Here is a 25535-nt window from a genome sequence, read left to right on the forward strand (position 1 = left end):
TCGCTGAGATATTATTACCATAGTACAATATGCACTACAATTAATTTTATGCAGTTATTTAATATTACATCTTTATGTTTATTCACATTTCTTTCAACTGTGAACGGTGCTATTTATGGTCTGTAGGTGTTTGTGTGTATAAGTTTTAGTACATTTTAATTTTTATCATACATATTTTTAATGATAAAATGGACTAGTATCTACATATACTTTATGCACTCATAACATACCTAACTTTTTCTTTCTTTCTTTTTTCTTTTGAGAGGGAGTTTCGCTCTTGTTGTCCAGGCTAGAATTGCAATGGCATGATCTCGGCTCACCGCAACCTCCGCCTCCCGGGTTCAAGCGATTCTCCCGTCTCAGCCTCCCGAGTAGCTGGGATTACAGGCATGCACCACCATGCCTGGCTAATTTTGTATTTTTAGCAGAGACGGGGTTTCTCCATGTTGGTCAGGCTGGTCTTGAACTCCTGATCTCAGGTGATCGCCTGCCCAGGCCTCCCAAAGTGCTGGGATTACAGGCGTGAGCCACCATACCCAGCACTTTTTCTTAATTTTTTCAATATATCTAAGCTACATGGTTTGTCTGAGAGTTAAACTGTGGCAATCTCCAAAAAAACCTTGCAATATATTTATTGAAGGAAATCTGCATAAATGGACCTGTGCAGTTCAAATTCAAGTTGTTTAAGGGTTAACTAGTAATTTATCATTATTAGCATTATTCAATTTGGGGAACTTTCGCACCAATTCTCAATCTGATATACTAGGATACCATAGAGTTGATAACTCTTCTGATTGGCAGCGAAATGTTCAGAGGCATTTTTTCCTCCCATTGGTCAGTTCCAAACAGCCCATTACCAATTTATCATTGATTCACAGAATCTCAGGTTATAAGAGATCTTAGAGATTAATTTCTAGCAATGGATATAGCAGAGGAAGAAATAAGACGTCTCATAAGGCAAACTCTGCCCAGAATAATTCCAGTTTGCAGAGTTTCAAGATGGGTCCTTATGGAGTTCTTTTTCCCTTCTCCTTCCATTAAACTGCTTAGATTTCTTTCTGTTTGTTGCATTTTCAGTGAAGTTTTCTTTTAGAGATTTAAGGGACTTTGGCAGACAGGCCAAACACTAGTGGGGCCTCATTATCAAATAATATGTTGCTAAGTATAAGACAGGGTAAAACTGAAACTGCCTGGTGTCCTGCCATATGGCACGTTACAGAGGAAGAGTCAAGGGGCAAATCTTGCAGTTCTATTCTTCGCATACGAAAAGAAAACACTCATGCAAGACTTGGATTTTAGCTTCCTTACAACGTTAGAAATGGTTTTCCATCAACCACTACTAGTCTATCAGTTCTTCCTTCCTTTGGCTAGTGAGACATTTGTAATAGAATTGACTGTCATAACCGTCAGAGCCTAAGGTCATGAAATATGACAGATTCTTTGCTGTTGCAATTGGTGCTTATCTGGAAGCTTCCTTCTTGGCCAACAAGGCTCTACCCAAGGAAGCTAATGAGTTCATTAAAGTAGATCCCAAAGCAGGAAGCAGAATGTGCCTATTCATCAATGGAAGTGGGACTTCTTTTATACCGTTTAGGTTTAAGAATCACAATTTTTGAGAATGGACTTATGGAACTGTGATATAACTGCAAAAGCTATGGATAATAAGAGGAATGAGTCTACATCCATATATTTGATTTAACAGATGAATGAGGGTTCAACTCATTTTTTTTAAAAAAAAACAGGGCTAGGTTTTCCCTTTAAAATACATATGCATTGAAATGAAAGAATATGCCCTTTGATTAAGTTTAAATGCTGGCCCAGGGATTAGTTTACAAAGCAGAAAAGTGGTTTGCCCACTTCCTACCTCATTTTCCAATTCTCTCTCATGTTCAATGCAGTGAATGTTACATTTGTGTGTGCCAACCAGGGCATGCTCACAGAAGGAAAGGGTGCTAGTGGAAAGAAAAAGAAAGACACCAAGGAGAAAAAAATATTAATGATCCATTTTTCCACCCCAAGAAAACAATCTCCAGGCTCCAGAAGACCCAGTGCAGTGATTCCTCTCGATTTCATTCAGAATTTGAAGCCCAGAGACAACATGGCTTTGAAAGAGAAGCATTTTGTGCTGCCTTTGTAGTCCGAAACAATAACAGCTCCCGAGTCCCAAAGAGAAACCCGTAGGGCATCCTTCAAACTTGTTACAGAGTACCTTATGTAGTGGCAACCCTTCTGTGGATCATGTGAGACAGGTTCTTCCTCCTACCTGAAATGCCCACAATTCTGAATTTAAAAAAAAAAAAAAAAAAAAGGAGATTGTCCTTTATATGTGTATTGAGATGTGGACCTTGACTGAAGTCTTATCCCATCTGAAATTTACCATCTTCAAGAGGGATAATCCAATGTCCCTATGCATAGATGCAGATCGTCAGAGTTAACAGTGTTGTAATAGATTGTGAACTTTTGGACTCCATGGCTGGGGAAGGAGAAAGAGATATGTCTACAGGGACTGGCTAGTAGGGAGACTGTACCAAAACTCTAAAGCACAAGCATACTGCTTATGTTTTCCTCTTAATAATAATAGGCCAGGCACGGTGGATCATGCCTGTAATCTCAGCACTTTGCGAGGCCAAGGCAGGCAGATCATTTGAGATCAGGAGTTCGAGACCAGTCAACCCTGTCTCTACTAAAAATACAAAAATTAGCCAACCTGTAATCCCAGCTACTCCGGGAGGCTGAGGCAGAAGAATGGCTTGAATCTGGGAGGCGAAGGCTGCAGTGAGCCAAGATCACACCACCTGCACTCTAGCCTGGGCGACAGAGCAAGACTCTGTCTCAAAAATACATACATACATACATACATACATACTTACAATAATAAACCACATTTACTCTAGAATATTCAGAGATTCTGAATTTCACTAATTTTTTTGTGTCTCCCCCTTCCCCTTTCTCCAGTGTACAGCACAATTCATAGCACATGCTAGGTGCTCAAAACAGATGTGTTGAATCAGTCAAATGAATACAATACACACCCTTCTGCACATGTTTTCTTCTGATCTTCTATTTCTTCAGCTATAATGTGGGGATGATGTTATTTCGTGGATTTGTTTTCAAGATTAAATAAGATAGCATCCCTTATACAATGTGTAAAATGTCAAATGCTATGCTCAAAGGTACTAGTAGAATTTTAAGTCTGCAGGTATGTTTCAGATTAAAAAAAAACCAGTACCAAAGCTATAGGTGGGATGAGTTAATTAATCTCAGACACATTTAACTAACAGGAAGAAAGAAATAGGGCATGGTAGGAGGAAAGAAAGGGGGACAGTTAGGGATATAGTGAATACTTTTAAAGTAAGTTGAATTATTTCATACGGGGTAATTTTTCTAGTCACAATAAATCACCCTGTGCCCCACCCCCGCTCGAGGAAGGCAGGGAGGTTGTAAAGGAGAAGCGAGAAGAGGGTTAATTTGAGCTCCCTTCTGCCTGCTGCAGTCACAGTGCATGATAGAATAATGAAGGGCCACATATTTCATCTGAACTTCCTCTGTGGTCTTTTTTATATTAAAGTCTTTCACTGTTACAGGACTGTGCTTGGAAAAGTTGGAAAACTTTTCCCTTGGTGGAGAAAAGCCCTCATCAGACGCAATCCAACAAATGAATGGAGTTATTTCCTTGGCCCAACATGTCCATCCACTGGCATACGAAATATTCATAGAAACATCTTTCTTCACTTCTAAGGCCGGAATTTTACTCTCCCCTGGCGTTGCCTAGTATCGGATGCGCAGATTTCGAAAGCGAGCAGGCAACAGACTTGGCTTTCGAGCCACCGTGGTTGGCTTCTCTAGGAGTCGATGCGACTTACTGTCCTGTGTGGTAACTTCTCCCGGGAGCAGAATGTGTAAAATAAACAGTTGCTGAAAAGCATGAAGAATTAACGAAGTGAAAATCTCGAGCTATTTGTTCGGCAATTGACACGCAAGTGACCTGCTTAAATGCCTAGTTATTTAAGGACGTTTAGAACGAGGATGAATGAATCTTCAGGGCGCTTACTTCGCACCGGCGTGTAAATTTCTTTAGTCTTTCGGGAAGTGGCGGTAAATTCATACAAATCCAGCAGGGAGGGGAGAGAAGAGGGTAAAACCACGATCTCGGAGCGCTCTTCTCAGTCCTTTGGAAAGACTTGCCTTTGCTGCCCGGAACCCTGGAGGTTACAGCTGGGAGAACCCGGAGGCGCTAGGACCTGGTCGGCGCCTGGCTGCGGCCGCTTTCAAGAGGGCGGAGGAGGGAGAGGAGGAGGGGGATGTGGGAAAGGAGGGGTGTTAAGGGGGGCGGGGGAAGTCATTTATGCAGAGCAGGAGCTGCTGCCATTGCCACTCAGAATCCCCGCGCGCTGCTCAGAGCCGGAGGGAGCGCTGGGAGCGAGCAAGCGAGCGCTCGGAGCCCGGGCCAGCAGAGGGGGCGCCCGGTCGCTGCCTGTACCGCTCCCGCTGGCCATCTCCGCCGCGCTCGGGGCCCCGGGAGGAGCGAGACCGAGTCGGAGAGTCCGGGAGCCAAGCCGGGCGAAACCCAACTGCGGAGGACGCCCGCCCCACTCAGCCGCCTCCTGCGCCCGAGCCGGGGAGCATCGCCGAGCGCCCCGCGGGCCGGAGAGCTGGGAGCACAGGTCCCCGAAGCCCCAGGGATGGTCTAGGAGCCGGCGCAAGGCTCGCTGCTCTGCTCCCTGCCGGGGCTAGCCGCCTCCTGCCGATCGCCCAGGGCTGCGAGCTGCGGCGGCCCAGGGCTGCGCGCCGGGCGGCCCAGGCCGGAGAAGTTAGTTGTGCGCGCCCTTAGTGCGCTGAGCCAGCCAGCAAGCGAGGGAGCAGCGAGGCGCCGGGACCATGGGCTGGGGGAGCCGCTGCTGCTGCCCGGGACGTTTGGACCTGCTGTGCGTGCTGGCGCTGCTCGGGGGCTGCCTGCTCCCCGTGTGCCGGACGCGCGTCTACACAAACCACTGGGCAGTCAAAATCGCCGGGGGCTTCCCGGAGGCCAACCGTATCGCCAGCAAGTACGGATTCATCAACATAGGACAGGTAACGAACTACAGGCTGGCCCAGCCCTCGGCCCTGAAGCCACTGAGGGCTTCTTGTCCCCTCTGCGTGGAACCCCCTCCCCCTCTTCCAGATGTGCTCTAGCAGCTGTTGCCCTAACTCTTGGGCGATGCTCTGTCTCTTGCGCGCGCGCGCGCGTACACACACACACACACCCCAGAGTTGCCGGGTCCGTGTTTTGTTTACTTGTCTTTTGCAAGCCACGCGGGACTGGTAGGGTCTCGGGAAAAATCCAGAGTGCCCCCGTGGTGGTTTTAGAGACGGCTGGACCTTTTGACTTGAAAAGTTGAGTAGCACTAGTAATCTGAGGCAAAGTCTCGGAGAGGGTGATCGTGGGGAGAAGGTGAAATGAGGTCTTTTGGGGGATAGGGGGTGAGCGCGCCTCTGATGCCTGCGGGTAAGGGAAAGCCTTTCCTGCTCGGACCTGAATTTAGCCCAGAAAGAAGTTTCCTCTTCTTGGGCGAGGGAACCGCTGGCGCTGGAAACGCCGGAGGCGCGGGGACTGGAGCTGGAAGGGAGGAAAAAGGAGGGGGAGGGAAGAGGGGGCAGCACCCGGTGTGAGTGCAGATTTAGGGGAGACATCTAGGCTTCCTTGCCTTAAGCGAGGTCCGCGTGGGGGCTCCCAGAAGGGAGTTGGAATGGGGAGGTGGGAAACTTCCGAAACCGGCTGGCTGGGTTCCGCTCCGGGAAAACTAGGAGTCTTACCCCGGGACGGAAGGTGCCGAGCCGGAAGGTTGCGCCGTGGGGCGAGAGTTGGGCAGGCAGCAGGGGCGCTGGGTTTTTGTGGGGTGCCGCTCGCGGGCTTTTGGCAGAGCTCCCCTGCTAGGGAGAAATGCCAATAAACTAAGGTGATGCTATGAGGATGACTGGAAGCGTAACAGATTTGGAGGTACTACGGGTTCAGTAGTCTTGGCTTTCTGGTTCTCTTCCCCCCACACCCCTGCGAGAAATGGGGGTAGAGAGGGCTATGAAATTGGGTTCCAAAAAGTACCTCCCTCCACATACACACCGCAAGCGTCTTTGAGGCTGGCCGGAGTAGCGGGTCCTGGCTGGGCTCAGGCGAGAATCCGCTAGAATGGGAGGTGAGGGTGATAGATGGCGCCTTTCCAGCAGGCGCGCTTTGGGGACTGCCCGGGGTGCACGCACCCTGCGTGCTCTGCCTGGGGGAGGGGAGAGGGAGGTGCTGGCTGGTGCCAGAGGAGTGGGAGAGTACGGACAGTTTCTGAGGCCATTGCGTTCCACGCCCAGGAACCCGGGGACACCCCACCCGCCTCCTCCCCGCCGCCTGGGGGATGCGGCACCTGGAGAGGAGGCAGAGCTGCTGTTGCTGAGTCTAAAAGGAGCTGGGGAGCGCGAGGAGTGTTCCGAGCAGCAGGAGCACAAGATCTTGCACTTTGCCCGCTCAGAGGGAGGACATATTGCAGAGAAGCCAGCCCTGTGGAGAACTGAGACTAGGGCAAGGGGCACGGTTTGTATTCCCTCCCGCCCCTGGAAGTAAGGAAGTAAGGGAAGCCAGCCAGATTTTGTTGCTTGAGTGACTGTCATCTGCGGAAGATTTCCATTCTAAAGGCTTGTTGGGATTCTACTGGCTGCTTTTTCTCTAGGAGAAAACACTGAGTCCGTTCAGGTCTTTTTACATGAACTTAAAGTTGGGCACTGCCTATGCTCTGGGAATGGAACTGGGGAGGTTAGCACTGAAAGTAGCTAGTACTATTAATCTTTCCAGAGACTCATCTCGGGTTCTCCTAACATTGAACATCTCACACATGCCAGGCATTTTTGGAGGAATAAATTCTTGACCATACCCTTCTTTCTAAATCTCAAAACAACCTTGTTTGGTGAATATTACCTCACACAGGAGACGAGGAAACCGAGACCAGCTAAACAGTGGCAAAGCCATGATTCGGACCTGGGACTTTATTGCAGGCCCAGTCCCCCATGGATCCTGCCTTTTAGGGAACCCTTCCATCCCATGATGAAGGAGGAAGAAAGTAAAATCTCCATTTCCTTGAATTCTGATTTAATGGCTCAGTAGACTGGAAACAAATATCTGGTCTCAGTTCACAGATACTTAGTTCAAACAAACCTAGATTTCTTGACGTTAAGAACAAGGGCAGAAACAGCTGTTACCTTTCTGAATTAATTGAGCAGAACTGGTATATGACAGAATCTGGCATAGTGAGATGGGAGAAATTGTCACCCAACCTACTTTTGAACAAGCAAACATTGCAATGTCCAGCAGCCTCTGCCTTTTTATAAAAGGCCTTATAATGAAGATTCATGACTTCTCATTAAAAATAATAATACTAAGAAAGTTTACATACAAATAACACCAAGAATGATTTATTGTGGTTTTTACAGCGACAGTGAGGAAATTTAGTGCTTGCAGAGGTTACAGAGGACCCCTTGAACCACTGTAAAAAGATCAGCTATTCTAGAGTGGAGAGCATTTCCTCTGTAGATCAAAGGAGCTTAAGCCTATGCTAAGTCTTTGGGGTGGTAAATTGAGTTCACACGTGCAGTATCATTGCACTGTAAGGGCCAAATGTATTTCTTAATCATCCTTTACTGCTCTGACCTTTCAACACTTTAGACATCCTTTTGTTATTCTTTCTTTCCATCAGTAAACCAGCTGTGGTAATCAGCTGAGGGCAGTCACTAATTTGCAGATACCTCTGGATTGTTCTGTAAATTTTTACCCATTTGGGCTTGGGGTCTCATGTGTTGCAAATTGGAACTGAAACTTGTTATTATTTCTGCAGCCATTTACTATCCTGGTAGTATTTTTTTATATCTTTGGTATGATATTCTAGGTGAGTAAGGTAGTGAATTTTTACCACAGTGAAGGTACAGTTTTGACTATTTACTCAGAATATCAATGTAATGTTTTGTGTAACATCTTAGCATTTAAAAGTCACGAGAGGTAACATTTCTGGCTGGGCCAGGGGATTTCTATGGGATCAACAGTTGTGCCTCTTCTGTTAAAAAAAGATAGGATGTACAGAGTAACACAAGAAGAAAGCAAACAAACAAGCAAAAAGGACGGGCTTGATTTCCAGAAGGAAACATAAATGAGGATTTTCTTGCCTTTGTTTATAGAGCTAGCATATGTCTTCACAAAATGTTTATATTCTGTGAATAGTTGTGCTTTGAAATCCTGCGATAATAATACTTAACCATAATCATTGTTAGTTGTTGTCATGTTAGCATATATTATCTTTTGGTTGGTATCAGAGTCAGCTGCAAAATGCCCTCCTTTTCTTACCTACAAGTTCTGACTACCAGCCCTCTTAGGATCTAGTGGAACCAGCACCTTCTGAGCTGGCCGAGGGTAGGAGGTGTGCATGCCTATTGACCTGCATGGGAATGGAGGGAGAAGCCTTTGTCCTCCCTCACTAATCATGTGCTCTGACCCTTTGAGCTCACGATCTACTGGTTAGACAATTGAAATGATATAAAGGAATAAGACCTGACATATTGTTAATTGTGGACCTCCATTTAGAGTAAATCTACAAAGGAGAATTAATATCTGGTTATTTGAATGCAGGGAGAAGATCCCTTGTGAACAGATTGTTTGCAATGTGCAATAGCTGTATTTATCCTTCTGTCAGTTGCTTATAATCCTTGATTCCAGCCTGAGATTACCAGTAGCAAAGCCCCTTCCCCAAACCACATAACAATTTGAGTAACACCTCTGAAGGATAAAACTAGATGCAAGCCACGCTGGGGCAGTATTTTACCTAGAGCCCCCATTGACAGTATGTGGACTTGGAAACTCTGGAGAGGCCACTTTCGAGGCTGTGAAAGCAGGAAAGTCACTGAACTTAATGGAGCCTCTGTTCCTTCATCTGTAAAATGATAAATCTCTAGATAATAGAGTGAGTTAACTATGCATTGCTCAGCACATAGTTAGACTTGCAGCAAAAGGTTTATTTAATCTGAATCTGAGGAGAAAGGTCAGAATAAATGAGATCCAAAGTTTTAGATAAGGAGAAAGGAAGACATTTTAAAAATGGAGATGCGAAAGGTGAAGATCAGGAAAATAAATTTTTGAAGATTGAATTGTAAGAGCTATATCATAGCTTTGTGCAATTTTCCTGTTCAATGAGTAATTTAAAATATTAATAGTTTAGAAAGAGTTTCATGTTAGATTCTAAACAATTAGGATTGATTTCCCATGGCAGGGCCCTCTTCCCTCATTGATCCCAGTCACAGGCCATGAATTGTTATAAGATAAGCATACTGCAGATGGACAAAAGGGAAGAAAAAAACCTGAAAAATTTTCTTAAATCATATTCGCATTTACATTTTATTTATTATTTTGGATGTAGTTTGTATGAGTAAAGCTAGAAGAAATATTTTTCAAGTAGGTAGGAAGAGATACATTCACAGGGAGAACTTTGTTCAGAGATGTCCTGAACACCTCCCGCCCTGCTGATTAATTTTGAGCTGTGAATATCATAGGACGCTTGAAATGTTGATTCACGGTGGGCTGTGAATTCTGGGTGCTTATGGATAGTCCTGGAAATAGGGGATGTGGTTAGTCTGATGGGCTGTATGGGAGTGGATTGTGCTTGCCTAATAAATTCTTAGGCATTTTGTAAACAGGAGAGTTAATTGGTGCTGTAGTCCCAGATTGGTCTTGGTGTGATAAATCTGGCTTTGCATAGGCAGCTCTTCATGCCCAAGAACCTCAGTCCTGACCCCTGCTAGCCACTCTCATATGCATGTTTCTTATGAGGCAAATGAAGGGATAGTAGGGGAACCTTTGCTGGAAAAAGCAATTCAGAGTGCATGGCCTGATGATGGCAGGTCTGTTGCATTAACCTCATAGATAAGGAATGGCTTGTATGTGGTCATTGGGGATTTTGGGGTCTATTTGAAGTGAAAAACTGCATTTTTGTGAGCCTAAAGGCAGCTGACTTTGCCTTATGACTGTCTTTCATGGGCTTGCATCCAGAGGTCCTAACCTTAAAGGTCAGCCAGAGAAACAGGGTAGTACGGTGGGAAAATTTTCAGCAATGTCTGACTCTTTGGCTGAGAGAGGGAGTCCTGACCCAGAAATATCCCCTGGGCAGGGAGGGGTATTTTTGTTGTCGGTTCAAGTTATGTGAAGCAGTGTCTGGTTTTCACCAAGGCTGAAGTATCTCCAGGCATTGCTCTGCTTTGGGACTTTACTATTCATTTAATTCAGGTTGTAATCAATGACAGAAAAGCTGACTTTAGCTTCCTGGCTGGTAAAAATAAATGCTTATAGACATTCATCCATGCTAGAATACACACACACACACACATACACACACACATATATGATATATACACAGATATGTATGTGTAATATGTATATATACACAGCATATATATATCAATTTTTATTTTTACCAGAATAAAATTTGTACATAGTTTAGAGCAAAATTATGCATGTAGTGTTCTCACTAGTTTCAACAAATTATCCATCTCTACATCCAAGAGTACCAAGGAGGAACAATCAGTGCCAATAAACTCTCCAATTTGAGTTCATCCTGGGAATAAAATTAGATCAGAAAGAAAACAAGACTAAGAGTCAGGTTTGAGTGAAATTCCAGAGTCTTGACTTTCATCAACCAACCTGACCCTCCGTTCCTCATTTTTCAGATAGGGAGCCGTAATACCTACTCCATCCACCTCCTAGGGTTGCTGTGAAAATCAGGTGCCCTAATAGTTAGTGAAGATGAATGTGTATGTAGCTAAAATAAGGCATAGGGAGCATTATATGATCTTTAAAGACACCGAAGAGATGCACAGGCACTCAAAGGAAAATAACAACATGCAGTGATTTTCCAGATTCTTGTGATTGTTCCTGGGGATATGATGGGGGCTGCAAGGAAGCTGAATAAGTGTTGTGCCTGATTATCCCATAGGATGATGGGATAGCTACACTTTTCCCCCAAGAGCCATGGAGACAGGACAGGGGCGGGGGCAACTGACAAGAAAATCAGCCGGCTAAGGCTCCCATCTCCTATTGGACAGCCCTCGTTTATAAGACATATACAATATGGAACTTGCAAGATTTTCTTTCTTTCTTTTTTTTTTTTTTTTTTCCAAAATGGAGTCTCGCTTTGTCACCCAAGTTGGAGAGCAGTGGCACGATCTCGGCTCACTGCAACCGCTGCCTCCCAGGATTAAGTGATTCTCCTGCCTCAGCCTCCTGAGGAGCTGGGATCACAGGCACGCACCACCACGCCCGGCTAATTTTTGTATTTTTAGTAGAGACGGGGTTTCACCGTGTTACCAGGCTTGTCTCCAACTCCTGACCTCAAGTGATCCACCTGCCTTGGCTTTCCTAAATGCTGGGATTACAAGCGTGAGCCACTGGACCCAGGCAAGATTTTCTATTTAAAGTATCAAAACATAGTCTTTTAGTTTGACTCCGGTGTGAGTCTGTATAAAAAACTAGTGGGAAGTAAAACTGAAACATAATAGGCCCGTGAGGACTATAGATGGGAGTCTTTCAGGTACAAGTGTTAAAAATCAACCCCAAACTGCTTAAGTAAAACTAACGAACAAGCAGATAAGCAGACTGGGAATGTGTTAGTTTAAACGGATTCACATGCCTTTATGTGCATTTCTGAAAACAGCTGAACCCTTTTTGTAATGAGACCTTACCTGATCTGCACTTTCTTCATGGCCAAACCTACCCTGACTTAAACTGACATTAATTAGGCCTTTAATTTGTTTCATTGCAGAAATATGAATTGAGTTTGATTGCAGGGATGTTGTCCTTGATCCAGATAGAGGTGTGTGTAATATACTCAAGTATGTGCCTCATTATGCTTTTCTCACCTGAATAATTCTGAGTTCTGAAACATATTTAAATCCAGGAGTTTCAAAAAAATGATTGTGGGCCCGTCCAGCTGAAAAGCCAGAGGTAGTGCTAATGTCAGCTATTTCTCCTTTTCCCTCAGAAGGTGCTTCCTAGCAAGCAGCAAAGTTCATATGCTTCTTAGTACCTTTCTTATCCAGTATTGAAATTAACCCCTGAAAAATACTCCTGATCATTGGGTGGGGTCGTATCTCCACATGTGGGCCAATCACTTTGTCTAGGAGGGTAGCAGTATTTTGATGGGTGAGCTTGGATCACATGTCCTCCCTCGATGGGAGATGTTGACCTTTGATGGGCAGTCCACCAGTTGGGTAGGGACAGTTCCCCAAAGGAAAGTGGGATGCTGTTACTAGAATAAGAGAAAAGAGATGTGGGATAAGGAAAAAAAAACCCAGGTTTTACAGGCCCCAAATGCCTAGGCTAGAGAGTTTCAACCTTATCATTTAGGATAAGTTTATATTGAAGTTTATATTGAAGATCTCTGAGAAGGACAGACAACAGCCCACTGATTCTACCAACACAAGTCTACCATGTAACATATGGATCAGAAAACATTCTCTGTTCTTGAGATGCTAGGACATTTTCACCCATAATTATCATTTAGTAAGACAAATAGTAATGAACTTCTGGGTGGTAGAGTATGGTTCAGTCATGTCTTGGGAGAGTCTGCTGTTGCAGTGTGCACAATGAACTGAATGCATAATGGCAGAGTGGTTATTGTGTTGGCAACGATGATTGGTAATGAAAACAGGAGCCGTGACGATGGAAAGATTTGGGCGTTCGTGTAGAGGAGGATTCAATAGGGCTTGGTAACTAAATGGAAGTAGGGGATGAGGAGGCAGGAGAACGTGAAGATAGCTGCAAAGTTTTAGCTTTGGGACCAGGAGAAGGGTGGACTGTTGTGTAGAATTAGGACAGTCTGCAGGATCATTTCTGAGAACAAAAGGAGAGGCTCAGCATTAATTTTCTTTTTAGATTTATCTGTATTATATATATTGAAGGTATACAACATGATATTTTGATATACATAGTGAAGTGATTATTACAGGTAAGCAAATTTACATATTTATCATCTTCCATAGTTATCTCTCCTTTTTGTGGTAAGAGCACCTAAAATCTGGTCTCTTAGCAAATATTCAGTAAACAACACAGTATTATGTTGTTTATCCCTAGTACTCCTGCTGCACATTCCATCTCTAGACAAATTCATCCTATATAACTGTGAGTTTGTACCCTTTGACCTACATCTCCCTCCTTCCTCTCCTCACCCCTGGTAGTCACTGTTACACTCTGTTTCTATGTAGTCAACATTTCCCCCCCGCAAATTCCACATATAAGTGGGATCATCAGCATTCTTTTTGTTGGAAGATAGAAGGACATGCTTATAGAAATGCCCAGTAGGGGAAGACCATTTAGATTGGGAAAGAAGTATCAATTAGCATTCATCAACCTCAGTATAAAGGAAGCTTGTGGAAGGGCTTAGGATTGTTAAGAGATGAAGCATGAAGAGAGGGGCACTGAGAAGGCAGAGAGAAGAATGTCTCCACTTAGGGAGCAAGGGAGAATGGGAGTAGATGAAGGGGTCAGGAAGGTGGAGAGAGCCACCGGAAGAAAGGGTGCCTCCTTTAGATGGTGTGCAGTAGTGAGAAGTGCTATAGAAAGAATCCAGGAGGATGTGTGTTAAGTGATAAGGAGGCTTCCAGTGCTCTTAGCACCAACGCTTGATTGAATAGTGGAGTGGAAGTCAGGTTGTGGGGCAGTAGAGAAATGGAGCACAACAGTTTTGCATTGCACATCTGCTTCTATCCACCTGCCGGCCTCCATTCCCTCCCTTCATCTCTTTCTTGCCAATGTGCTGGAGTAGTTAGGATCATAGGTTTAGAATTAAAAGGGTTTGAAACCTAGTACTGCTCCTTCCTAGCTGGCGGACCCTAGATAAATGTCTTAAGCTCTCTGTTCCTCAGTTTCTTCGTGTATGAAAAGGACATAATAACAAGAGTGATCCCCAGCCCCATACAATTGTGAGGATGAGTTAAAAGTGGCCAGAATAGTATCTGACACACAAATACTCAGTAAATGAGTATCTTGTTTAAAAATTTTTTGGCCGGGTGAAGAGGCTCACGCCTGTAATCCCAGGACTTTGGGAGGCCGAGGCAGCCGGATCACTTGAGGTCAGGAGTTCGAGACCAGCCTGGCCAACGTGGCAAAACCCCATCTCTACTAAAAATACAAAAATTAGCTGGGCATGGTGTTGAGCATCTGTAATCCTAGCCACTCAGGAGGCTGAGGCAGGAGAATCACTTGAACCCGGGAGGTGGAGGTTGCAGTGAGCCGAGATCGCGCCACTGCATTCCAGCCTGGGTGACAGAGCGAGACACCATCTCAAAAAAAAAAAAAAAAAAAAAAAAAAAGAAAACGACAAAACAAGGAATTTGAATTTACCAGAGTAAGAGAGAAGGCAAAAGAGAGACTCTGGGAAACTAGGGGGCAAACAGTTCTTGAATACAAAAGGTGCCACCTCTGAAGTAGTTGACCATAGTCTGTGAGGAAGGTGGTGGGGCCAAAATAGGACTATTGGACCAATGGAATAGGGCGGTCATAGGGGCTTTACAAACAAAAGAAAAATGGATGGCCAATTTGATAAGAGTGGTAGAAGCAGAAAGATGCGAGTCAACCCAGTATTTATATGTTTTTGTAAGCTACTAGCTAGAGTTGTTCTGCTCGATGATAAGGTCCAGGGTATGGAGATGCAGGTGAGACAACCAGGCAGAGAACAGGTGAAGGCTAATGGGTTGGAAAGAGTCAGGAAACAGAGGCTAGAGTATTTGAGGGGTTATCAGTGCGTGGAAGAAGAGGATTCCAAGTAATTTCTGCTGATATATCCACTGGGCAGATAAACATGAAGCTTACCCTGTATTTCATTCTCTTTGGATAAATGTAGGTATTATCTCTGCTTTACACATCTGTGTGCTATTATTTGCACTGCAGGTCCCGTACCAACTTAAGGGATAAAGACAGACACAGGGGTGATTGCTTTCAACTCCCATATTTGGTTTAAAAACTGAAGATTGTGTTGAACACTGAATATAGAGGGAACAGTGGAAACAGAGAATGTAAAACCAGGACACAATATTTAAGGATGATTTTTTAAAATGGTCTATACTACCTCACATTTTAGGTTGACTTTTAGCTTAGGTTGTCACATAATCTACTTTCCATCTCAGTATTACTCAGTATCTGTAATTATAATTACAGATAATTATAACTATAATTTATTCACATTTCCTGTATTCTGCCCTTTAAATACATATTTTATATAGTACAACAAAGCTATGTTCCGAACATGCCTTTCATGTATTCTTAGCCTAAACTTTACCACCTTATAGGAATACGGATATGTTTTAAAATATGAGTCTTTAAAATTATTTATAGATTGCTCTATCACATATAACATTTTTAGATTGCTCTATATAATAGATTAATCTTGTTTACATTTGTATGATAATCTGATTGTTAATTGAGGTTAGCATCACAAAATAAGTATTTAAGTTTCTATTTTAATTTTCGGTGCATTATCTAAGAGGTTAATTCTATCCTGGGAAAATTACGTTTTGGATACCATGCCAGCATTGAACCTAGTTAAGATTTATTAAAAGCAAGTCTTTCCTTGATGCCTTTCCCAGTATGACAAACTGTTTATATTCTCTGTGTGTGTGTGTGTGTGTGTATATGTGTGTGTGCATATATATGTGTGTGTGTGTGTGTGTGTATATATATATATAAAATAAGTACTTAAGGGATGATATTTTTGTAATAAGTTTTTAAGGTCTGGTATTTTTCTATACTGAGAAGCTCTTACAGCTGTAAAAATATACCAGATCTCTGCATATCCATGTTCCCATGCTTGTACCTTGTTTTCTCTGGTGGGAGTTCCTCAACCAAAATAAAGCTGGGTAGTCTGAATACAGAGCAGGGAGGGGAGATCATCCCAGGGCCTATAATTTTGTAAGCAAATATCCATAATGTAAATTTAGAAAGATACTGCTTACTCATCCTGTGCCTATTCTAGTTTCATTTAACTAATATGTTTGTGTGTCGGCGGGAACCCCATTCATCAATTTCAGTTTCTCAAAGAAAACAAAATTGTAGGCCACTTAGGATTTATTACAGGCTAGCTTCCAGCAAAACCTTTTTTTTTTATTTTTAAGTATGGGGCATCTTTCTATTTGGTGCTCACGGACCAATTTACCAAATGCTGCATTCTTTGACTCATCACAGGATGATGTCATTGTTCCTGGGCTAGTTGGACAATGCTGGGAACCAGTGAAGGAAACTCAAAGCTGAAAACAGGTGACTTGAGTCACCTTTTTAGATCCAGCGCTGCCATGAATTTGTCACATATTTATGAGCCAGTTACAGGTTTCCTTTGTCATAAAAGATTAATTCTATTCATTGTTTTATTTTAAAAATAGTTATTGAGGGACACCATCAAGAAAGTGAAAGCACAACCCACAGAATGGGAGTAAATATTTGCAAATCATATGAGGAAGATTTGTACCCAAAGTATGTAATGAATTCTTGCTCTCAATAATAAAAGACCAGTTTCTCAATTAAAAATGGGCAGAAAATATCTGAGTAGACATTTTTTCAAAGCACATATGCAAATAGGCAAGAAGCACATCTAAAGATGTTTAACATCATTAGTCACCAGGGAAATGTAAGTCAAACCTCAATAAGCTACTGGCTTACACTCACTAGGATGGCTATTAAAAAAAAGACAGATCATTACAAGTGTTGATGAGAATGTGGAGAAATTGCAGCTCTCCAATTTGCAATGGGAATGTGCTAATGGGAATGTAAAGCTGTGAGATCACTTTAGAAAACTGTCTGGCAGTTCCTCAAAAGGTGAAACATACAGCTACTGTATGACCCAGAGTTCCCTCCTAAATGTATACCCAACAGAAATGAAAACATTTTTCCACACAAAATCTTGTAGATAAATGTTCATGGCAGCATTATTCACAATAGCCAAAAAGCAGAAACAACTCAACTGTCTATCGATGGATATATGGATAAACAAAATTTGGTGTATTCATGTTAATATTATGGAATATTCACAATGGAAGTGAAGTTCTGCTACGTGCCACAATGTGGATGAACCTTGAAAATATTATGCTAAGTGAAAGGAACCAGTCACAAAAGGCTACATACTGTATCATTCTGTTTCTATGAAATGTCCAGATTTAGCAAATCTATAGTGACAGAGGGTAGATGAGTGGTCGTGTAAGGCTGGAAGGGTTGGTGGGAAATGGGGAGTAGCTGCTAATAGGTATGAGATTTTTTTGGGAGGTGATGAAATGTTCTAAAATTGATTGTTGACCAGGCTCACTGGCTCTTGCCTGTAATCCCAACACTTTGGGAGGTCAAAGTGGGAGAATCGCTTGAGGCTAGAAGTTCAAGACCAGCCTGGGCAATAAAGGGAGACCCTCTGGTCTCTACAAAAATAAAAATAAAAAATTAGCAGGGCATGGTAGCCTGTAGTCCCAGCTATTCGGCAAGCTGAGGAAGACAGATGGCTTGAGCCCAAGAATTTTGAGGATGCAGTGAGCTGTAATTGTGCCACTGCATTCCAACCTGGGTGACAGCAGGATTCTGTCTCAAAAACTAATAATAATAATAACACTGATTATGGTGATTTGTGCACAACTTTGTGAACATACTAAAAACAATGTAATACTCTGCTTGAAAGCAGGGGTCCCTAACCCCTAGGCCATGGACTGATCCAGTCTGTGGCCTGTTAGGAACCAGGCTGAACAGCAGGAAGTGGAGCTGCAGGTGAGCGCTCCACTTCCTGTCAGATCTGCAGGGCCATTGGACTCTCGTAGGAGGGCGAACTCTGTTGTGAACTGTGCATGTGAGGGATCTAGGTTGCGTGCTCCTTACGAGAATCTAATGCCTGATGATCTGATATGGAACAGTTTCAACCCACAACCATTGCCCCCTCCCCTGTCTGTGGAAAAATTTTCTTCCATGAAACCGGTCCCTGGTGCCGAAAAGGTTGGGGACCACTGCTTTAAATAGTGAATTGTTTGGTATGTGAATTATATCTCAATAAAGCTGTTAAAATAGTTATTGAGTACCTATTTTATCAGCCATTCTACTGGGCACAATACAGTTACATTTGTCTGCTTACATGGTGCTTGCATTGTAGTGGGAGGAGACAAGCCATAGTCCAGTAATGACATGAGTAAAATAATTTCAAATTATGATAGGTGCTGTTGGAAAGCAACATGTTAGTAGACTAAAGTGTGACTAAGAGTGAGAGAACTCATTTAGTTGGTCAGGGAGACCCACTGAGGAGGAACACTTAAGCAGATACCTAATTTTTTTTTCTTTTCTTTTTCTTTTTTTTTTGAGACAAGAGTCTCCCACTGTCGCCCAGGCTGTGGTGCAGTGGTGCAATCTCGGCTCACTGCAACCTCCGCTTCCCGGGTTCAAGCGATTCTCCTGCCTCAGCCTTCTGAGTAGCTGAGATTACAGGTGCCTGCCACCATGCTCGGCTGATGTTTTGTATTTTTAGTAGAGATGGGGTTTCACTATGTTGGTCAGGCTGGTCTTGAACTCCTGACCCTGTGATCTGCTCGCCTCAGCCTCCCAAAGTGCTGGGATTACAGGTGTGAGCCACTGCGCCCAGCCGCAGATACCTAATTTTAAGAAAGCACCAACCACATGGTAGTCTGGAGTTGGATGAGGTCTTTGTAAAGGAGATAGCAAATGCAAAGGCCTCAGAGAAAGAGGTCAGACAGTGTAAATGGAGACTAACAAGGAAGAAGAGGTAGAGCTTGAGATTGGAGAGCATGATCTTAAGGCTTAATTTTGGTGATGTCATTTCCCTGTTCAGAAGCCACCAGTAGCTCCCATTTGCCTATTGCATTACAATGGATTCCTTCGCTGGGCTTTTAAAGGCCTGTACCTACTTGTCCTGAAATAGTTTTTCCATCATTTCTCCTACTCATTCCCTTAATAAAGCTAGACCTTCCCATTGTTCCCCAGATATTACGCTCAATGCTTTCCTGTTGCTGTGTCAGTCTTTTTGCTTGAACTATTCACCTGATCCATTGCTCTTCTGGAAATTTTATCTCTTCTTGAAGGCACCTCTCAAATGTCACCTCTTGTCTATGGCCATACTATGCTGAATGCGCCCTGTCTCATCAAATATCACCTCTTTACCTGTATTTTGCTCTGGAAGTATATGTAAAATATAGGTATAGGTAAAATTGCTCTGATTTTTAACTTCATTGACTTGTGTAATAGCTTGCCCAAAATTTTCTTAGGGAATTAAATATAGTTAAGTTTTTCTTTCTATTTTTCCGTCGACAAGGACTTAATTATTACTCTGTAGCATATAGCATAGTGTCTCACTCTGTATACGTAGTCATTAAATATTGGTTGAATTCTAAAGTATTTTGCAGACATGGAATGTACATAAAATGTAAAATAAATATGAACACTGGAGAAAAATTACAAAAAATTCTGTACAGTCAAGAATGAAATCAGTAGTGCATTGTATATTCTATAAAGGGGTATGGTAAAAAGCAGTGATCTAGGATTGATGAGTCATTTATGTGTGGGTTTGAAAGTCCAGGCTTCCTGGGAAATAGCCTAACCCTTATCTTTTAGTGTTTCAGACCTTGGCATCATTAGCAGGGTCATTCTTCTGATTTTGACTTGTATGAGCATTTTTGGTATGAGAGTCAGAGTACACAGTGTGACAGCATGCACTCCAAGAGCCAAGTCCCAGATTATCCTAGGACTGTGATTGCTTTTCTGTGGATCTTGGTGAACCCTAAGGGTCCTTCCGGCTGTGACCATCTCCTTGGGGTGGCAGTGAAAGTCTTTTGTCTATTGGAGCAGCGGGAAGAATAGCACAGAGTTCCCTAATGAAGGAACTGGTCAGTAGTAAGAAACAATTTCCAATCATGGGCAAATTTCACTGTTTGTATAGAAGCAATGGAAGTAGCAAAAACAAGCTGGTTTGGTGCACATGAAAGATACTAAAAGAAAGGTCCTCTGTATAAAATAAGCTGTAGACTCTTGTGATGGTCAGAGGCTCATGGCAGGGCCTAGCCGGATTGGCCATTTAAGCACCAAAACACTGAAATTAAATCCGGAGACGAGGAGGGATTGCAGACTCCAGAACAAACAGAAATAAAGTAAGCCCTGCAGCAGCTCAGTCCTTAAGGAGTGGCTTCAGAAACATCCTTAGAGATAGAAAATAAACTCAGGACAAATAGAACAAATATTTATTGGGAGTTAACTCCCTTTAATGATAAAAGGAACATTCTCTTGGTTGGGTGACATGGCCAGAAGCCAATCTCTCAATAGAGATGAGTCTCCGCATTTGACGTCTTTTCTTTTATCAGATCCAAGCTGCAAACCTCCAGGCCTTCAGGCTTGGGTAGATAGAGGGAAAGGTGAGTTGTATTTTCTAGGTCAGATGAAGGAGTGATGGAAAAGCTGAGCTTTCTCATAGGATATATAGTTTGAGAGTAGAGCTATTCCTTCCTCACAATTGTGATGGGACTACTGTAGGTAAGGCCTTTGTTACTCTTATGTGGATTTTTGTGCAAGTCTTACCCTGTCCCCACTATTTCCCCCTTTCCTCTGGTCAAGAAGACTTGACTTCTTCCTCTCCTTTTTTCTTCTCTTTTCCGCCTCTTCCTTCCTTAAGGTTCTCAACATCATTCAACCTAACTATTTTGCCATTCTGTGCACATGAACTGGCATGTCCTGCTTTTTCGCCTCTACTCATGTCATTCTCACTGCCGGAACATCCACATGTCCAGATCTCACTATGTTCTACAAAGCGCTTCTCGGATGTCATTTCCTCAAGTGAAACTTCCTGTGGCCAAAACCTCCTTTGTTTAAACTCTCATTGAACCTTGTATGCTTCTTTTTATTGGCACTTGGCATTTTCATCTCACATGCCGTCTATCTATTGATCGATCGATCGATTGATCTATCATCTATCTATCTATCTATCTATCTATCTATCTATCTATCTATCTATCTGATTTTCTCTCCTCTGCTAGATAATAATCCCCCTAAACGTAGGATTTCTGGGCCAGGTGCAATGGCTTATGCCTGTAATACCAGCACTTTGGGAGGCCGAGGCGGGCAGATCACCTGAGGTCTGGAGTTTGAGACCAGCCTGGCCAATGTGGCGAAACCCTGTCTCAACTAAAAATACAAAAAGTAGCCAGGTGTGGTGATGCGCACCTGTAGTCCCAGTTACTCTGGGAAGCTGAGGCAGGAGAATCGCTGGAACCCAGGAGGCGGAGGTTGCAGTGAGCCAAGATCACGCCACTGCACTCCAGCCTGGGTGACAGAGTGGGACTCCATCTCAAAAACACACACACACACACACAAACACAAACACAAACACACACACACACAAACAAGACAGGATTTCTGTGTGGTTCACCTTTGTGACCCAGCAGGCACCTAGAAGAATTTTCTGTAGTTAAAATGCCCTCAGAGCTGGGTGCAGTACCTCATGCCCATAATCCCAGCACTTTGTGAGGCTGAGGCAGGCGAATCACCTGAGGTCAGGAGTTCGAGACCAGCCTGACCAACATGGAGAAACTCAATTTGTACTAAAAATACAAAATTAGCTGGGTATGGTGGTGGGTGACTGTAATTCCAGCTACTCGGGAGGCTGAGGCAGGAGAATCGCTTGAACCTGGGAGGTGGAGGTTGCAGTGAACTGAGATCGTGCCATTGCACTCCAGCCTGGGTAATAAGAGTGAGACTCCGTCTCAAAAAAAAATAAAAATAAAATGCCCTCAGAAACATTTTCTAAAATAGATAAATGGGAGTGGGCAAAAACAGGCAGGGAGTAAATAAAGCCCGCAGCAGTTGTTAGTACTGTCCAGTGAATGTTTCTGGTTCTCTCCCTTGCCTGTGTTATAAAATTGAATTTCCCGATACTTGGTGTTGAGCATGGCCAGGTGACTTCAGTGGGCCAGTGAAATGTGAGCAGAAGTGGCACGTGTCCCTTCATTTGCAGTCAGTGAGTGATTTGTGGTGAGCTGCATCTGCCCTGTGATTGGCAAAGCTCCAGATGGTGGATGCTTCATTAGTCTGAGTCCTTGAGGGATGCGATGAGCAGCACTCCCAGCCCAGTGCACAATAGATACTAACATGAGCTAGAAATAAACCTTTTTTGTTTTAAGTCACCGAGTCTCATGGAATCAGTTCACTCTGGTGGAACCTAGTCCATCCCGACAAACACGAAAGACCAAGCTCAATAGTTTTCTCCTTAGCCTTGTGTGCAATGTAGACTAAGATAGGTGATCAAAGGAGAGAAAAAGATTGTGATACTCTGGATAAGAACCCTGTGATGTAACAGGAAGACCTTAGTGAACCCCAGCATACATTTTGCTGATTATTCAATTGGTAATTATGTATATCCAAGAAAGAAATCAGAAGTCACTTAGTTATTTCCAAATGTGTGTATGTGATTCTGTTGTTTAGAGATTTGCATTTCCTGAAAGAAACCCTAAAGGTCCTAAAGCTTAATTGCTCTCAGAGTTGCTTCTTTGTCCTCACATTATTTATTGACCTTGCCGGTTCTTTGGATGAAACTTATTCTATGAGTTCAGATAGACCTGTTAATCACTGGTAAGCTTCGTTAGAAAATTCAGAGTTTTTTGTTTTTTTTTTTTTTTTCATGAAGACAGAAACTTAATGTGTTGCAGGTTGTCTTTTATTCTTCCCCATCAGTTGAAAATAGAATGTTAATTTTGTACTTCAAAAAATCATTTAATAGAGAACTCTCTTTCTGCTTGCCAGTAGCCCTTGCTTGTGCCTTCGCTGAGGGCCACATTGTGCTTCCAGAATTATGACACCCACTGCTGCAGAATCCACTTAAATTTGCCTTTCCATTCCAAAGGACATTATGCTTTAGTTGTGAGAGAACTGGCTTCACAAACATGTGGGTATCGGTTCACTCACTGATTTATGTGATGTGGACACAGTGGGGAACATCTGAGATTTAAAATGTGATGGCCTGAATTTCCAACTGTTGAAATGAATCCAAAGCAGCAGATTTTTCTCCTTTGGCAAGACAGAATTGAAGCAACATGCAGTGATTTGGTTTGCCGGTTTGGGATCTGTTAAAAATCTGAGTAGCTTAAAAATGGGGGAGAGTAAAGCCTGCGTAATGTGAAAAATATTCTAAAGGTCACCTGATTGTAAAGTCTTAGGCAAATTAAGCATCATGAAACAAGAACTATTTTGAAATAATTGATATATTGCATGTGAAAATGTAAGCTTTTTTTTTTTTTTTGCTATAATATTCTATTGCCAAAGTAGTTAAAATCTTATTTTGTTCAACCTATTTCTGAAAAGGCAAAGGTTATAGTGAACCCAGGAAGTTGTTCTCCCACTTTCTAGTCTCTCACCTATGGAAGTCATGGCTGGCATTTATTCATTTCTTTCACTTGTGAGATTTCTCTTTGCCATCGTTCTGTCCTTCAACATTCATTGCAAATATTTGAGAATGCCCACACTATGCTGAGCACTGTGCTAAGCCCTGAAGATGCAGCAGTGCATAATGATCCCTGCGTTCGTGGAACTTATGTGCTCATCAGAAGAGTGTGCCAACTTGCTTCGAAATAAATCACCCGAAACTCAGTGGTTTAATACCACAGTCATTGTTGCTTCTGAAGCTATGAGTTGACTGGTAGGTTCTTGAGTTGACTGCTGGGTCACCTGGGGCCTGGCTGGTCTAGGATGGCTTCACTCACGTATCTGGTGGTTGGTGCTGGTTGCTGGTGCTGGCTTGGGTTATGAGAAGTGGTGGGTATCTTCCCATAGTGACAAGAAGGTATCCCAGCAGCTTGAGAGAGTAGCCTCAATGTGCAAAGTGCTTTTCCAATTTCTCCCTGTGTCTTAATATCCCGTAGGTCAAACCAAGTCATATGACCAAGTCTAGCGTCAAGAGGTAGAGATATATATTTCATCTCTTGATAGAAGGAGTTGCGTAGAATTTGTGGTCATATTTTGCGGTCTATCAAAGGAGATTTCTAATAATCAAATGAATAAGAAACAAAAGGTAAGTCAGATAGTGGTAAGTGCTATGGATAGAGAACAGGAAAGGAGAAAAGAAGAAGAAGAAAAAAGAACAACAAAAAAAGGGAAGAGGGGAACAGAGACTGGAAATTTTTTTTTTTCGATTGTAAACAGGCTTAGAAAGTCTTCATGGAGAAGGTGGCATAAGCAAATTTGTGAAGAAGGTGAAGGAAAGAAATGAGCCTTAAAGATGCCTGGAGGAAGCACGTTCTGGTTGAGGGAACAGCCAGTGCAAAGGCCGTGGACAGGAGAGAACCCTACTATGTTGGAGGCATGGCAAGAAGCCTGGTGATTCTGAGTGAAAAAGAGAGTGGTAGAAGATGGGCTGGAGAGGCAATGGGAGTGGGCTGGAGAGATGGGTTCAATCTTGAAGGCTGGTGCTTTTCACACTTTCATGTGCACCTGGGGATCCTGTTAAAATGTGGATTCTGGTTTAGTAGATCTGAGATGGGGCTGGAGATTCAGGACTTCTGACAAGCTCTCAGTTGTTACTGCTGCTACTGCTGCTACTGCTGCTTGTGGCCCTGAAACAATGCTTTGAGGAGGAAGCCTATAGGTCTTTGCAGACTTGCATGCACAGGCAGTACTTTGAATTTTCTGAGTGAGGAGGGAAGCGTTAGACAGCTTTGAGCAGACATGTGACCCATTCTCTACTACATGATAACAAAAGGTAATTGTTGAGAATGTGTACATACATACATATAGTATAAGGAATGACTACAGTCTGTAGTATGGAGAACATTGTCTGTTCAGCTTGCTGTAGTTTCAGTCATCTGAATATCATTTCCTCTACAGAAAGTTATTTTCCTCTGTTCTTTTGGTAAATGACAAAGGGACCTAGCTCTGGACACCTCCCCACCCCACTCTCATACCAGATCCTGTCTAGAATGAACCTACTCTCTCTCCTTGCAGTCGCTCAAATCCTGATTTTTTGGAACTCTTCTTAGGCTTTTATTTCTCTGATCCTTAGCTCCCTGACTCAGGTGGCTCTCGATCCTGGCTACTTGTTTCAAACAACTAGGAGCCTTAAGAGACACCTTCAGAGAGACCAGTTAATTGGGTTTGGGTGGGATCTTAACTATGCAGCCCGGATTCAGAACAATGACTGGGCACATTCTTCCTCAGCACCTGGTATGCTGGCTGTTCCCACAGAGCTCAGAGCTTCTCTTTCCCAGAGGAGTCCACTCTCCCACCACTCTGGTCTCAGTCTTTTCTCATTCCATTACCATCAAAGCACATGAATCATTAGCTTATTTTCAACCCTATTGCATTTTGATGTGTCGGTAGTCAGATTTTGGTTAATTACAATCATTTGCACTTGAGATAGGGGATGATCTTTACATAGCTATACATATATGAGTATTTAAATATTTGTTGATGTTTAGTGTCACGTATTTGTGCTTTTAAAATGTAATCGATTCTGTAGAGAATATAACATATAACAAATCTC

General features: G+C 43.0%; 1 protein-coding gene across 2 annotated transcripts in view; it reads left to right on the top strand.

Annotated features, from left to right (window-relative positions):
* Positions 1-4306: 4306 nt before the first annotated feature.
* The window catches only part of PCSK5 (proprotein convertase subtilisin/kexin type 5), a 466873-nt gene continuing 445644 nt past the window's right edge, over positions 4307-25535 (top strand). For both annotated transcript variants that reach the window (XM_025360325.1, XM_025360326.1), the window contains exon 1: positions 4307-5070. In XM_025360325.1, the coding sequence (XP_025216110.1) occupies positions 4879-5070 (192 nt within the window). In that variant the 5' untranslated portion in view covers positions 4307-4878. The remainder of the gene's footprint in view (positions 5071-25535) is intronic.

The sequence above is a fragment of the Theropithecus gelada genome, chromosome 15 (assembly GCF_003255815.1).
Source record: "Theropithecus gelada isolate Dixy chromosome 15, Tgel_1.0, whole genome shotgun sequence".
Taxonomy (NCBI): Eukaryota; Metazoa; Chordata; class Mammalia; order Primates; family Cercopithecidae; genus Theropithecus; species Theropithecus gelada.